Source organism: Urocitellus parryii, chromosome 3 (genome assembly GCF_045843805.1).
Source record: "Urocitellus parryii isolate mUroPar1 chromosome 3, mUroPar1.hap1, whole genome shotgun sequence".
Taxonomy (NCBI): domain Eukaryota; kingdom Metazoa; phylum Chordata; class Mammalia; order Rodentia; family Sciuridae; genus Urocitellus; species Urocitellus parryii.
The window spans coordinates 71,443,245-71,456,779 of record NC_135533.1 but is presented as its reverse complement, the minus strand read 5'-3'; the positions used below and the strand labels follow the sequence as shown (position 1 = coordinate 71,456,779).

The 13,535-nt window shown below is 37.0% G+C and overlaps 1 protein-coding gene across 1 annotated transcript in view; it reads left to right on the top strand.

Annotated features, from left to right (window-relative positions):
- The window catches only part of Dock4 (dedicator of cytokinesis 4), a 437,995-nt gene that overhangs the window by 374,802 nt on the left and 49,658 nt on the right, over nt 1-13,535 (top strand). Inside the window, exons 31-32 of the mRNA XM_026408408.2 lie at nt 7,312-7,460; nt 9,335-9,420. Coding sequence (XP_026264193.1) covers nt 7,312-7,460; nt 9,335-9,420 — 235 coding nt within the window. The remainder of the gene's footprint in view (nt 1-7,311; nt 7,461-9,334; nt 9,421-13,535) is intronic.

Below are 13,535 nucleotides of genomic sequence, written 5' to 3'. Positions count from 1 at the left end.
ATAGATAGAAGATAGATAGAAAGAAAGATACCACCTTTTCTTTATCTGTTCACCTGTTGGCAGACACCTAAGCTGGTTGCATCTTAACTATTATGAATACTGCCACAATAAGCATAGGTATACAGATATCTCTTCTGCATCTTAACTTCATTTCCTTTAAATATATCTATACATATGGTAGTTCCATCTTTTGCTATTTTTAGTTTAGTTTTGTTTTTTGTTGTTTTGGGAGGTACTTCCATATTTTCTATAGTGGTTATACTAATTTACATCCTCTCCAAAGTATGTAAGGATTCCTTTTTCTCCACATCCTCACCAGCATGTTTTTGTTTTTTGTTTTTGATAATAGCTGATCTGACTTGGGTGAGATGAAAGCTCAATGTAGTTTTGATCTGCATTTCTCTATTGACTAAAGATATTGAGCATTTTGCATATATTTATTGACCATTTTCATATATTTTTTCCAAGTGTCAGTTCAGATCATTTGACTATTTTTGATTGGATTACTTGCTTTTTTTATGTTTTTTGTTTTGTTTGGGTTTTTTTGTTCTTCATATATTCTGGATATTAATCCTCTGTCACATGAATAGATAACAGATTTTCTCCCACTCTGTAGGTTCTCTCTTCACTCTGTTGATTATTTTCTTTGTTATGCAAAAGCTTTTTGATTTGATGTAATCACATTTTTCAATTGTTGACTTTTGTTTCCTGAGCTATTGGAGACCTGATTGGGAAATTGTTGCCTGTCCCAATATCTTAGAGTGTTTCTTTTGTGTTTTCTTCTAGCAGTTACAAAATTTCAGATTTTACATTAAGGTCTTTGATCCATTTTAAGTTTACTTTTGTACGGGACAAGAGATAGGGGTCTAGTTTCAATCTTTAATGTATGAATATATGGTTTTCCCAGCACTGTTTGTGGAAGAGGCTGTTTTTTATTCTCCAATGTATGTTTTTGGCACCTGTGTCAAGTTTGTTTCTGTATCCTGTATTATGTTCTATTGGTCCTCATGTCTTTTTATACCAAATACCATGCTGTTTTTATTAATACTGCTCCATAGTACATTTTGAAATCAGAAATCATGAGGCCTTCAAGCCTCATTAATTTTGCTCAGAATTGACTTGCCTATTCAGGGTCTCTTTGTTGTATTTGCATTTTGATTTGATTGTAGGAATTTTTAAATTTCTCCAATTTCTTAAAAAAAATCCCCTCTTGTCTTGAAAGAACATTAAAAAGGGTATCATTCAATCTCTACGTGTTTTTTAATTTCAGTGGTGTCTCTTACTGATTTTTAGTTTCATTCCATTGTGATCTAGTAATACCAAGAAATTATTTCAGAGGTGGTTTTTTTTTTTGAATTTTGGTAAAAATTCCATGTGTTAATGAAAAAATGTTTATTCTGCAGCTGCTGGATAGAATATTATGTAGATTAAGTCCATTTGGTCTAAGTGTAATTTAATTCGGATGTTTACTAGTTGATTTTGTGTGGGGGAGGTCTGGATGATGTAGCTATTGGTAATAGCAGGGTACTGAAGTCAACTAGTATAATCATATTGTAATATGGCTATCTTTTCCTTTATGTGAGGTAGTGCTCAATCGCTCTGACAGTTGCTCCATATGTGTTTATAATTATTTTATCTTCTTGATTGTTTCCTTGTTCAAAATTTGTGGTAACCTTCTTTGTCTCTTCTGATTTTGAAAGTCAGTTTTATCAGATGTAAGTGTAGTTACTCTTGCTTGCTTTCAGATTTCATTTGCTTGAAATATAATTTTCCATCCTTTTTTTTTTAATTTCTTGTAGGCAGCATATTGTTGACTCTTCTTTTTTAATCCATTCAACCAGTCTGCATCTTTCTTTTGGTGAATGGAAACCATTTACATTCAGGGGTATTATTGAAAGGTATATAGTTGTTCCTTTCTTTGGGTTGATTTTCTTCATGTTGTTTTGAATATTTTATGTCTATTTCTTCCTCTTATTCATCTTATACTTTACTATATTGATAATATTTAATTCCTTTCTACTTGTTTGTCCATTCTTGAAGTGAGATTTATTCTTTCCTGTGCTCTCATGATTGTATTTTTCTTTCTCTTCTGAATACACTTGTGAATGTAGGATTCCACTAAGTATCTTCTGTAATGTGGGTCTGATGGTCATGAACTGCCTAAGTTTGTGCTTTTCTTCAGAGGTCTTTATTTCTTCCTCAATTCTGAAAGATAACCTTGCTGGCTATAGTAATTTTGGTTGGCATTTATTTTCTTCCAGGGCTTGAAATACATAATTCCATGCCCTTCTATCCTTTAGACTTTCTGCTGACAAATCTGCTTATTCTGATGGGTTTGCCTTTAAATATGATTTGGTGCCTCTCTCTTGCAACTTTTAATATTCTTTCTTTGTCCTGTAATTTTGGCAATTTAACTATAATCTGACATGGAGAGGTTTTTTCAGGCCATGTCTGTTTAGGGTTCTAAATGTCTCCTAAACCTACATGTTCATGTCTTTTCCAAGACTTGGGAAATTTTCTTCTATTATTTCACGGAATAATTTATCTGTTTCTTCAGTATATAGCTCTTCTCCTTCCTATATGCCATTTATGTAAATACTTGATCTTTTAATGGTATCCCAGAGATCTTAGATTTTTCCCTCTCTTCTTTTTTTTTATTCCTTTCATTCTTTTTTAATTGTTGTCTGAATATAATATTTTGGCAGAGTAGCCTTCAAGCTTTTGTGTCATTTTTTTTTCTGTCTGCTCTATCTAGTCTGTTGCTCAGGCTTTCAAATGAGGTTTTTATCTAACTTGTGAGCTTTTTATTCTCAAGATTTCTCTTTGGTTCTCTTTCAATTGTTCACTTATATATTGCATTGTTTTCCTTATTTCATTCAGCATTTAAAAAATCTTTCTTTTGAATTCTTTGTAATTTCATCTACTTTGATATCTCTGTAACAAGTTACTATGAAGTTATGAACTTTAGGAAGTATTGTTTGCCTTGTTTTTTCATATTTCATATGCTTTTATGTTGAGAGCTGTACATCTGTTGAGATCCATATTTCTTCTCTTTTTAGGTGAAGCCTTCTTAATAAGCTGTCTTCTTCTGACACTATGTCTTGGGGTGTCAGTTTGTTGTTCAATATCAAGTTTAATTTTAATTGGACTGAATAATACAATCTCCTTGTCATTTCTACGGCTGTGATTAGTGGTTTTTCACATAATACCTACTGTGTCAGAGGCTGAAGGAACTTCTTTCTCTAGAAGTCTCACAAGAGTAGGGGGTCCCCTCAGTAGTTCAGGTAGGTATGACATAGACAAGAGAGTAAGTGGGGTGCATCTATTAGGGTTACTCCTACAATAGGAGTGGAAACCCCTATTAGGTGATAGAGGTTTCCTCAGGTACTGTTGATATTGGTTCTGTTGCTTGAAAAGACTCCTGGTACTAGGTATTCTCATCATGGTAAAGGACCTGACACTTTTATCCTGGTATTTCATGGTGAGATTCAGGGATGAGAGTTGTATCTCCCACTTTGTGACACCTTCAATCTTGTTATCAATGTGAAATCTAATAGAATGTGGAAGCAACCAATGCTGAGCACTGTATAGATATCATAGCCACAAGTTTTATTTTTTTCTTTCTTTTGTTGCTGTGGGAGTGAGTGCAGTCAGATTCCTCCTTACCATGCCCACTTGGGAGGGATTACTGACTAGGGAATTTTTGCCCCAGGGTCTGAGCAGGACTAGATCATGGCTGGAGCTAGGTACAGTTTCAGTCAGCTAGCCTTAGAAATATTGTTCAGCAGCGAGCACCTATCCAACATGCTTAAAGTCCTGGTCTCAATCCCTAGCACAGGGACGGGTTGGGGGGAAACGGGGCAAACAAAAAAATTAAATTAAATTAACAACAACCCCAACATTTACTATGTACTGATAAGGGAAAAGTAATATGGAATGAAATAAAAATTTAAAAATATTAGGGCTGAGGGTATAACTCAATGGTAGAGTACTTGCCTACTGTGAGGCCCTGGGTACAATCCTCAGCACCACAATAGATAAGTAAGTAGTTAAAAAAATAATAAATATTTTTTTAAAAAGTAAATGTTAAAAAGAGGAGACAAGGAAAACAGGTAAAGGCGGGGGGCGGGAGAAAAAATAAAAAGAGGGGAGAAGCTTCTCTGAGTCTTCTTAGGCTGTGCACCCCTCAGAGAAAGCAGAAACGGTGTGTTAGTCACCCACCTCGTCTTTTTGTTTTGATTTTTGCCTGACAAGTAGCAGGAGTGGTTTGTAGCTGAAGCTAGTTGGAATTCCTCTCAGCCCCTCTGCTGGCTGTAAGGAGTTAGTGCTGAAAGCAGACCTCCCAGGTATAGATTCTCACTGGAGATTTTTGGACTGCACATTTCAAGGGCACAGAAAATACCAGTGCTACATCAGGTCGATGGGCTAGGATAGGGCATATAACTCGCCTGAGAGAGATTCTATTTGAACTATATACTTCAAGGGCTGGACTAACACTGGCACTGCAGCTGACCAACAAGCTAGCCTAGTGTGGACGCCCCCAAAGATCCTCTCTGGAGCGAGACTAACGCCAGCTCTACTGCAGATCCTTGATGGCCCAGAGGGCAGAGAGATGCAAGGGGGTCACAAAGGCGCACTGCTAGGAGGGGAGGAAATGGGGCAATCCGCCCACCACCCATGATTCTGGTGCTACCATTCTTGACCCCCTCGTGAAATGACACATGATTCACTCCCCTGGGCTGTGATGATTGGATTCCCAAACTACCAATTTAAAAGGAAGTTCCTTCCATTCCCCTCTGCATCAGAGACCATTTTCCTACCACACAGAATTCTCAGCTGGTTTGTATCCATCTCTCCCCTGGACCAAACTGACATTTGAGGTGGCTGCCTGCTAAGTCAGTGCTGTGGTATTGCCTCAGGATCCAGGAAATAGAAAAATGAAGGGGCCTTTGACTCCCACAGCAGTATAAACTTAGAAAATAGGACCCTTCTCAAGACGACACTATGAAAATATTCTGGGAAGTACAGACAGTTTTCCAGGGCCTGTTCCCAATGCAGAGTCCAAAGCTCTTGTCTGCTTAGATTACATGCCAGGAGGGTGCTGGATCCTGCACCAGTGGAGCTAACTGGAGCTCTCCCTCTTTTACCTCTATCCCTGCCAAGGGGTACTCGTCCTGCCCTGACATGCTGCCATCAGTGCTGGAGTGCTCTGTTTCTCCCACTCTGCTGCTATCCAAGTCTCTCTGTCTCTCTCTCTTTCTCTACTGTTGCATTCCAGCACTCCCCCATCGTCAGTTTGCTCAACAAGGCTATACTCCCTTGTTTTGAGAAGCAGGCAAGTGTTAGATGCCTCTAATCCACCATCTTGGAACCTGAGTTCTAGTTTCTTTCTTTTTTTTTTTTTTTCCAATCCCATATGGTTAAAACCCAGTGCCTCACATATGCTAGGCAAGGGCTCTACCACTGAGCCACAACCCCAGCCCTACACCCCTTTCTTGATATTAGATTTCTATCTCTATGACAGCCCAAAATTTCTTTGTGTTTCACATATCTGCATGTAATAGTGTACTCAAATTACACTTAGACATTCCTATTTCTTGAGCCACTGAATGAAACAGATTAATGAAAGAATAGATCAATGAAATGGAAGAACCTAACACACACATAATGTTAAGGAAAGTACATGTTTAAGATCTTGACATTCCCCAAGTTTTCCAAGCTCTTTTCAAACTCTTTGCAAATTATTAAACCAATGTTTCACTTATAAAACAATGCACAGGAAAGAGGAACCCATTACAACTCTCTCTCCCCTTTTGTTTATAATAATTTAAATCAGTAAAAATTCAGATCTTGGCTTTGATTGATTTAATGCATTGTCCAGGTTAGTTAAAATGTAGGGAGGGGTGGGGATTCCATGACCTCTTTGGGTCACAGATTATAGAGAACTTTCTCTAAATCTCATCTCTCATGTCAGTAGCATGTGTGATGTTATAACATGGTTCCTCCTGTCTTCTAAAATATTCACCTACATGCAGTGGTGTTTCTTTTATGCAATGATGTCCCTGAAGGAAAGTTTCATCATGATAGAGTACCTATAGTCTGAGGATATAAGAAAAAATGGATAACCAGGTGCCAGTGGCACACACCTGTCATCCAGTCTCTCAGGAGGCTGAGGCAAGAGGATCATGAGTTCAAAGCCAGCCTCAGCAACATCGAGGTGCTAAGCAACTCAGTGAGACTCTATCTCTAAATAGAATACAAAATAGGGCTGGAGATGTGGCCCAGTGGTTGAGTACCCCTGAGTTCAATTCCTGGCATAGCCCCCCCACCAAAAAAAAAGACAGAGTTAGAGAGAAAGAAAGAATGTATGCCATAGGGAAAATTAATCAGAAAAGGTTTCCTGATTTTCCCCTAAAGAAGAAATTACCTTCTTTCTTGAAGCCACCCATCTTAGGCTCAATCTCCTAAGTTGTTCTAAGGATTCTAACAGGATACTCAGTATTGTATGCTTTTGACTATGCTGCTCAAAGTTAGTTCTTGAGAAAGAGTGTATTTATCATGGTATGCAGCGTTTGGATTATAAAACTAGAAACTTCTCTGTGACTTTTAACATAGAAGATTAGAGTCATGGATTTCACACCCACTTGCTTTGAAATCATCTGTGTCCATGCCATCTCCTGCCTTCTTTTCCTCTGATTTATCAGTACCACACATTTTAAGATTTGATAATACACAATTTTGAGTTAATTATTGTTACATTTTATTCTTTTCAGAAAATAGTTATACTGTGTGTGGGGGGCTACCATTTAGACTTTTATTGAGGCTGTGTATTTATTATGTAAAAAAAAACAAGGAAATTTTATAATACTAAGAATTACCTTTTTTTTGTATATTAAACCCACTTAGAGTCTCACAACCCAGAGATAATGACTATTGTTAACCATAGGAGGGTATAATTTTCTAGACTTACATTTTTCTAAGTGAAAGATGTTCCCATACCTATCACATTGTATCTTGTTTCGTGACTTAATTATATTGAAAAACTTCACCTGGGTTATCCTTCTTCAGGCTCATTTTTAATAACTGCATCAAAATTTTAATGTATGAATGTATAACAACATATGTAGTCAATTCCTCATGATTTGTATAATTTTAATTGTATCTTATGATGGGATTTTTTCTTGGAGATAACTATAATATATAATTGAAAATTCTTATAGCGATAGTTTTAAACCACATTTTATAATATTAATTTTCTGATACATTATGAAGACTAAATATGCTAAAACTTATATATTGTATTCAATTTAGGAGAACACAAACTGCACTTCATCCCTGCCCTGATTGGCCCCTTCCTAGAAGTGACCTTGATACCCCAGCCAGATCTCCGAAATGTCATGATTCCTATTTTTCATGATATGATGGACTGGGAGCAGAGGCGGAGTGGCAACTTTAAGCAGGTAGGCAGAAGTGTTCCTTGAAACAATTTCACTTCCCCTCTAGCATCTCTGATTCCAGATTCAACCCTGAGCTGGGAAATGAAGGCTGGGGCCAGCACACCTTCATTTGGCTGGTCTGTCCTCTCCCATACCACATGGCCTGGACACTTCTCTTTGGTCTTGTGTTCCTCTGAGCCTCTAGGGAAGCCCTTTCAGTTAAAAAGTCTTTGATTTCCCAGTTCTATATTTAAGAACTTACAGAGACTTTATCTGCTCCCAGTTGGACACAGAATAGAGGAATCAGAGAGTTAATGATTCTTAAAGTCATTGAGCTCAGTGGTCTGCACATTGTATTTGGTGAATGGCTTAGCTTTGAGCATTGGATTCACAGTATGTTTTATTGCTCTTAGCTTGAAACATTGAGAATTAATTTAAAGAAAAAAAAAGCAGGGGGAATTCTTGCAAAGGAAATCCCAAGGGGATGAACCTATCATTTCTCATTGACATAGGTTCTAATAGTGTTCTCTAGCTTGGGGAAGACAGACATTCTGATTTGAACACCAGATCTTATAAGGGATCAGCTGCTTTTGCCATGCCAAGTCCCTTAAGCTGGAGACAGTGAGTCTACTGTCTGTTCACACAATCAATGCACTACCCTGTTTGCTCATAGGATGTGACCCTTGTTCTAAATGAAATCTTTTCTAAATGAAATCTTCCTCAAATCTTAGGTGTCATTATCAACTGTATGAGCTGTCTGATTGCAAAAGGCAATTGCAAAAAGTGATTCAATTAGCAAAAGCTTGGGTATTTCATGTGTATTGTTATATACATTTATTTTCAATAAAGTTTGGAAAGTGAAAGGATTTTGAAAAGTTGTGTTTGCCAGGTATGATGATGCACACCTGTAATCCCAGCTACTCAGGAGGTCGAGGAAGGAGGATCACAAGTTTAAGGCCAGTCTTGGCAATTTAGCAAGAACCTATCTTTTTTTTTTTTTTTTTAAGACTGGGAATGTAGCTCAGTGGTAGAATGAACCTGGGTTCAATCCCAGTATCACACACAGAAGAAGAAGTCATGCTTGGTGTGTGTGTGTGTGGGGGGGGGGGTAACCACTTGCCTTCCCCCTTGTATTTATTTCTTGAAATTTGGTTTAAAGAAATAATTGGGCTCAGCACACTTACCAAGTCAAATAGCCCTCACAATCCCTAATTGTTTCAGTTCTCTCTGGCCATAGAGAGGTTTTTCATTTTCTATCTCTTCTCCTGCCTCAGATAGATCAAAGGTTTTTTTTTTTCTTCCTGATATTCAAGTTACAAAGAATTTACATCCTTGAAAATATAAATGTTTTGACTACAGTCCTTTCTCTCCCCTGCTGCTTATTGCTGACTTAGAATATTTCCATGGGTCTACCATCTGTACATGGATAGGACAAGTTCTCAACTTCAGCAAAGATTTAGTGCAACCTCAACTGTTTTAGGAAAGAAAATAGATATAAAACACATCAAAGATTTAAATTCATGTATGTGGGCATGTTAGTTTGCTGATGCCCTTATATATAGTGATGTAAAGAGAAAAGAAATAGGACTGCCAGTTTTCACAGTCCCTAAAAAAGAATTCAAACATTTAAATTGGGCTGCAAGCATTCGTGTTTGAATCACAGATAGATAGATGTCTTTGGCAGTAGGCAGAGCCATCCAGCAGGGAGTTTGAAGTTAATTCCATCCAAATTAGGCCCATAGAATTCCAAGGGGATGTCTGCTATTAACCATGGCTGATAATGTCACTTTCACAAAATACAGTATGGCTTTTTCCCTGGGATAAATAAGTATGCTTTAATTTGCCTAGAAATGCTTGTGAACAGGAAGAAAGAAGAGTAATATTTGAGTATGTTTCAGGTGGAAGCAAAGCTAATTGACAAACTGGATAGCCTGATGTCAGAAGGCAAAGGTGATGAAACGTACCGGGAGCTCTTCAACAGTATGTGAGTAATGTTTTATCTCAAGTCGATTCTATTCGGGGGATTTGGTGTCAGTCCTGAGCTGCTCCACACTGGTGTAGCTGAGAGTTGCAAAGACAGCTTGGGTCTCATAGGACTGCTTTGTCTTTGTGAAGTGTGAAATAAAGGATAATTGCCTAACTCTGGAAAATGGATCTTATTATGTTGATGATTAGACATGTCTCCTTATTTTAATCTCTGATTAGGACAGGTCGTATGTGTTACATAACAAATCTCACTCTTTTCATGCCTAATAATTTTAAAAAAAAGAAGAAAAAACATTGCTTCAAGATAATGATTTTAAGTGGGTCTATGAGTGGGAGAGGGACAAAGGGGTATGATTGTAACACGTCTGTTCAGTGATTTCCAAAGCCTGATATCCTTGGCTGATTTGCTGTTGGAAAAATAACCTATTTTGCATTTGTTCTTTAGAACCTCGTTTAATCCATTTATACCGATTATTCACTCATGATTATTTAGTGCTTCCTTGGTGTTTCTTATCACAATATTACAGAAGCAAATCATTTTTAATAAATTATGTGTTTAGGATTTGTATGGAGGATAGAGAAATAATGGAGTGCTATAAAGAGACTTTGTGGTTGTCCCTACCAGTATTACCTGGTAACAGTCACAGGAATGAATTGCTTGTATGGAGTGTTCATCCACTGTGTTGAACTGGCTAGAGAGGACACGTGAGAATGATTCGGGGCTTTGGGTTTTCTCTTCTGGTACCTGTTCTCTGTATGGCTTTCTGTGGATCTTAGTCATTTTCGAACCTGGTATACTTACAAGATCTTTCTTTTTTGAAGAAAGGATTAGCTCATTGATCTTGCAAAAATTTTTCAGTCCTTTCAGAGAAGTGTCAAAATAGTTCAGCATTAGATTTTCAGTTATGAAATATACTTTTAATTGTCCTTAAGCCAACTGTCAGCTAAAATTCAAGAATAGTATTTTGGTATTGATGACCAAATATAAGATTCTGTAATTCACTTTAGGATTATTACGTTACAATGGTGGAAATACTAATATATAGGTTTGAAAAATATTATAAGTGACTGATAGGGTAGATTTCAGCTTGCCTGATTCAAAATCATTCTTGAAGCTTTCAGGAAAATTATATTGAATGGAAAAGCCAAGAAAGGGTATAGAGATTTCATGTGGTGGTGGTGGGTGATAAAATGCATTCTTTGTACTGAGCCCTGAACACCATTTTCTTCTGATACTGTAATTAAACCAGAACTTTTAATAATTATTCACCAATCCCTTGTTCATTCTTGTGTACAAAGCGTCTGTCTTTCATGACAGCTGGAGTTTAGTAAGAATTCTGATTAAAACCTCATCCAATATAATAAATTGCTTTTGAAAACTGCTCTCATTTCAGTTACTAGTCTTTGGTTTGAACAAAGAACTAAAATAAAAAAGCACTCAGTAAAATGAATCTCTTGAGATTTGTGATTAATTATTTATAATAAGCTCACAAGATTAATAAATACATGCATAGTTCTATATTGCCTCTTATCCTACTTTAATAAAGACCTGATAGCATGCAGTTTGGATTGCTTGTGTATAAATATGACTTTGAAATAGAAGATGTACTTTGACATTAGAAGCAAACCAATAATTAAAATATTAAGCCTCTGTAATTAGGACTATTTTAAGAATCCTGATTCATTCAATGGAGATTTTTATTCTTTTGTTGATTTTTAGGATATTACTAGAAAGGCTGCTATAAATATTTTTCTTTCATGCTTTTGTGATCAGCATATTGAAAATAAATCAAATCTGAAGTGATAATTAAATATCATTACTGCCTGGACTCAGATAAGAAAGTGAAAATCTCAACTATGTTTCAAGAAACAATAAAATGTGGTTTTGGTGATAGAAATCACAGTGAGTTAGCGTGATCACAGTGAGTCACTGCACACATTATGAATTAGGAACACACGCCATTATGGTACAGATTCTCAGTTCTCTGTAATTTATATCCAAAATATCTTAAATTTTGTTCGGAAGCTGAAAAGGTGGAAAGTAGCTCATTATTTCCTAAAGTGTAATACCTGCCAAAGTAGTCCCTGCAGAGTAGAACTTTAAATTTGCATAGTACCTTAGAACTCATTTCATCTTTCCTGGCCTCTCAACATTATCTCCATGTACTCATACTACAACTTTTTGAAGTTAGTGGGGTTTATAATTTTTGTTAGCACTGAAATTGTGAAGCAGACACTGCAATGTTAAATATCTAAAAGAGAATATCAGAACCAAATTCTGCTTTCTCTGGATCCACCTGATTCACTTATTGGGCTTTATTTGTGTAGAGCTGGAATGCAGCAGTGACTGTGCTATCAGAGCATACAGTAGGCCTAATTTACTTGGGGAAAATTAAAGGGCTTCCCCCAAACAAGTAACATCCATCTCAGTTCTTTCTTCTGCTCTAATTCAATAAGACTTCAAATTATTTCAAAGATCCTTATTTTATGATCACCTATTTAATTGCTGTTTGGAGACAGAAGATTAACTGTGTAACATCATACCTTAGATCTTTAACTCTTCTCTTTGGGTCGTTTAAGAAGAGTATGCACAGATACTAGTATATAATTCAGAGTGATAGTCTCAGCACGATCCTGTTATGATACAGAGGGAGGCAGATTGAGAATCAGATTCCACCACCTCTTTACCCCCAGAGCCTGGTGAGCAGTGTCATATGGTAATACCAGTGTTTTATCCAGATCCCCAATGTCATAGAGTGACATTGATTATAAGCAGCCTTATCAATTAGCAATGAGAATTGCCTCTCTCTGTGATCAGATGGGGTCCCTATGTACTCAGTTTGAGCACATGAGCATGATTATAGACCAAATGAAGACACCCAGTCTGGCATAAGTTATCTAGAAAGATTCTTCTCTTGCTGCTGATGGCTTCTCCTTATCAGTTCCTGTCAGGTATACTGGGAACTGGCAAGCTTCTCAACAAAAGGAACAAGCCTGGGTGAAAACACAGGTGGATTGGGTTCCAGACCCAGTCCTAACATTTTGGTCTTGAGTCAGTCAAGAAAACAGACTGTGTACAGCTTTGCCTCTTCTTATAAGAGGATTATGTGGCTCTGACTCCTTACTGTCTCAGTAGGCTGTGCAAATTAATGAAACTCATGAGAGCAGTCTCCATGTATTTTTAGAATTATTACTTAACTTGAGTTCTTTGTTTTTTAGCCTCTGAAGTATATGAGGTGTAGGCTGTCACTTGGAGGAATTTTTACATCATCCTGTGTTGCTTTGGTAGGCAGGTTTTCATTTCAGGACTTGGTTCAATACCAGCTTGCCATTTAAGTTTGAAACAGGTGCTGTTCAGAGGTTTTTTTTAAAAAAAAAAAGCATTTAAACAAATTAAGGGACCTTCCCCCTGGAAGATTTGCCAGAATGAGCTTCATCTCTTCCATATGCAATCTCTATCCCACCCACCTTTAATCTATAAAATAGTTTAGAATAAATTAGGAAGGCAGGGGCCGGAGTTGGGGCTCAGGAGTAGAGCGCTCACCTAGCACATGCGAGGCACTGGGTTCAATCCTCAGCACTACATAAAAATAAATAAAATAAAGGCATGTGTCCAACAACAACTAAAAAAAATATATTTTAAAAAATTAGGAAGGCAAATTATTGGGAGTATAGAGGTAACAGATGAGGAAACAAGACAGAAAACTGGGCCCTAAGACAGAAATAGCAAGAAAAAGAAAACTGAGGAGAACATAGCTGCAAAGAAAGCCTTGATGAGATAGCTTTTTTCCTTAGTATTTATTTTTCCACTAAGTGCATACATGGTATGCTTAGATTGTACTGAAAGTATTGTATTGAAAGAAATATTTTCTTTCAGTCTTATTCCTAAAACCATGATGAAAGGGAAAGGAAACAAGATTTTAGACAAGAAATTATGATCATTAAATTCTGAGGGCTAGGGGAGGTATCCTCATACTGCTGTGCTCATGGGTTTTGATTGTTTTTTGTTTTTTGCTTTTTTTGTCTTTGGGGGTAAGTTCAGTCACTACGCCCTTGCAAAGCCCAATGTTAATTTGCCAAGAGGCGGAGTGAAAGTAAAACAGATCCTCATTA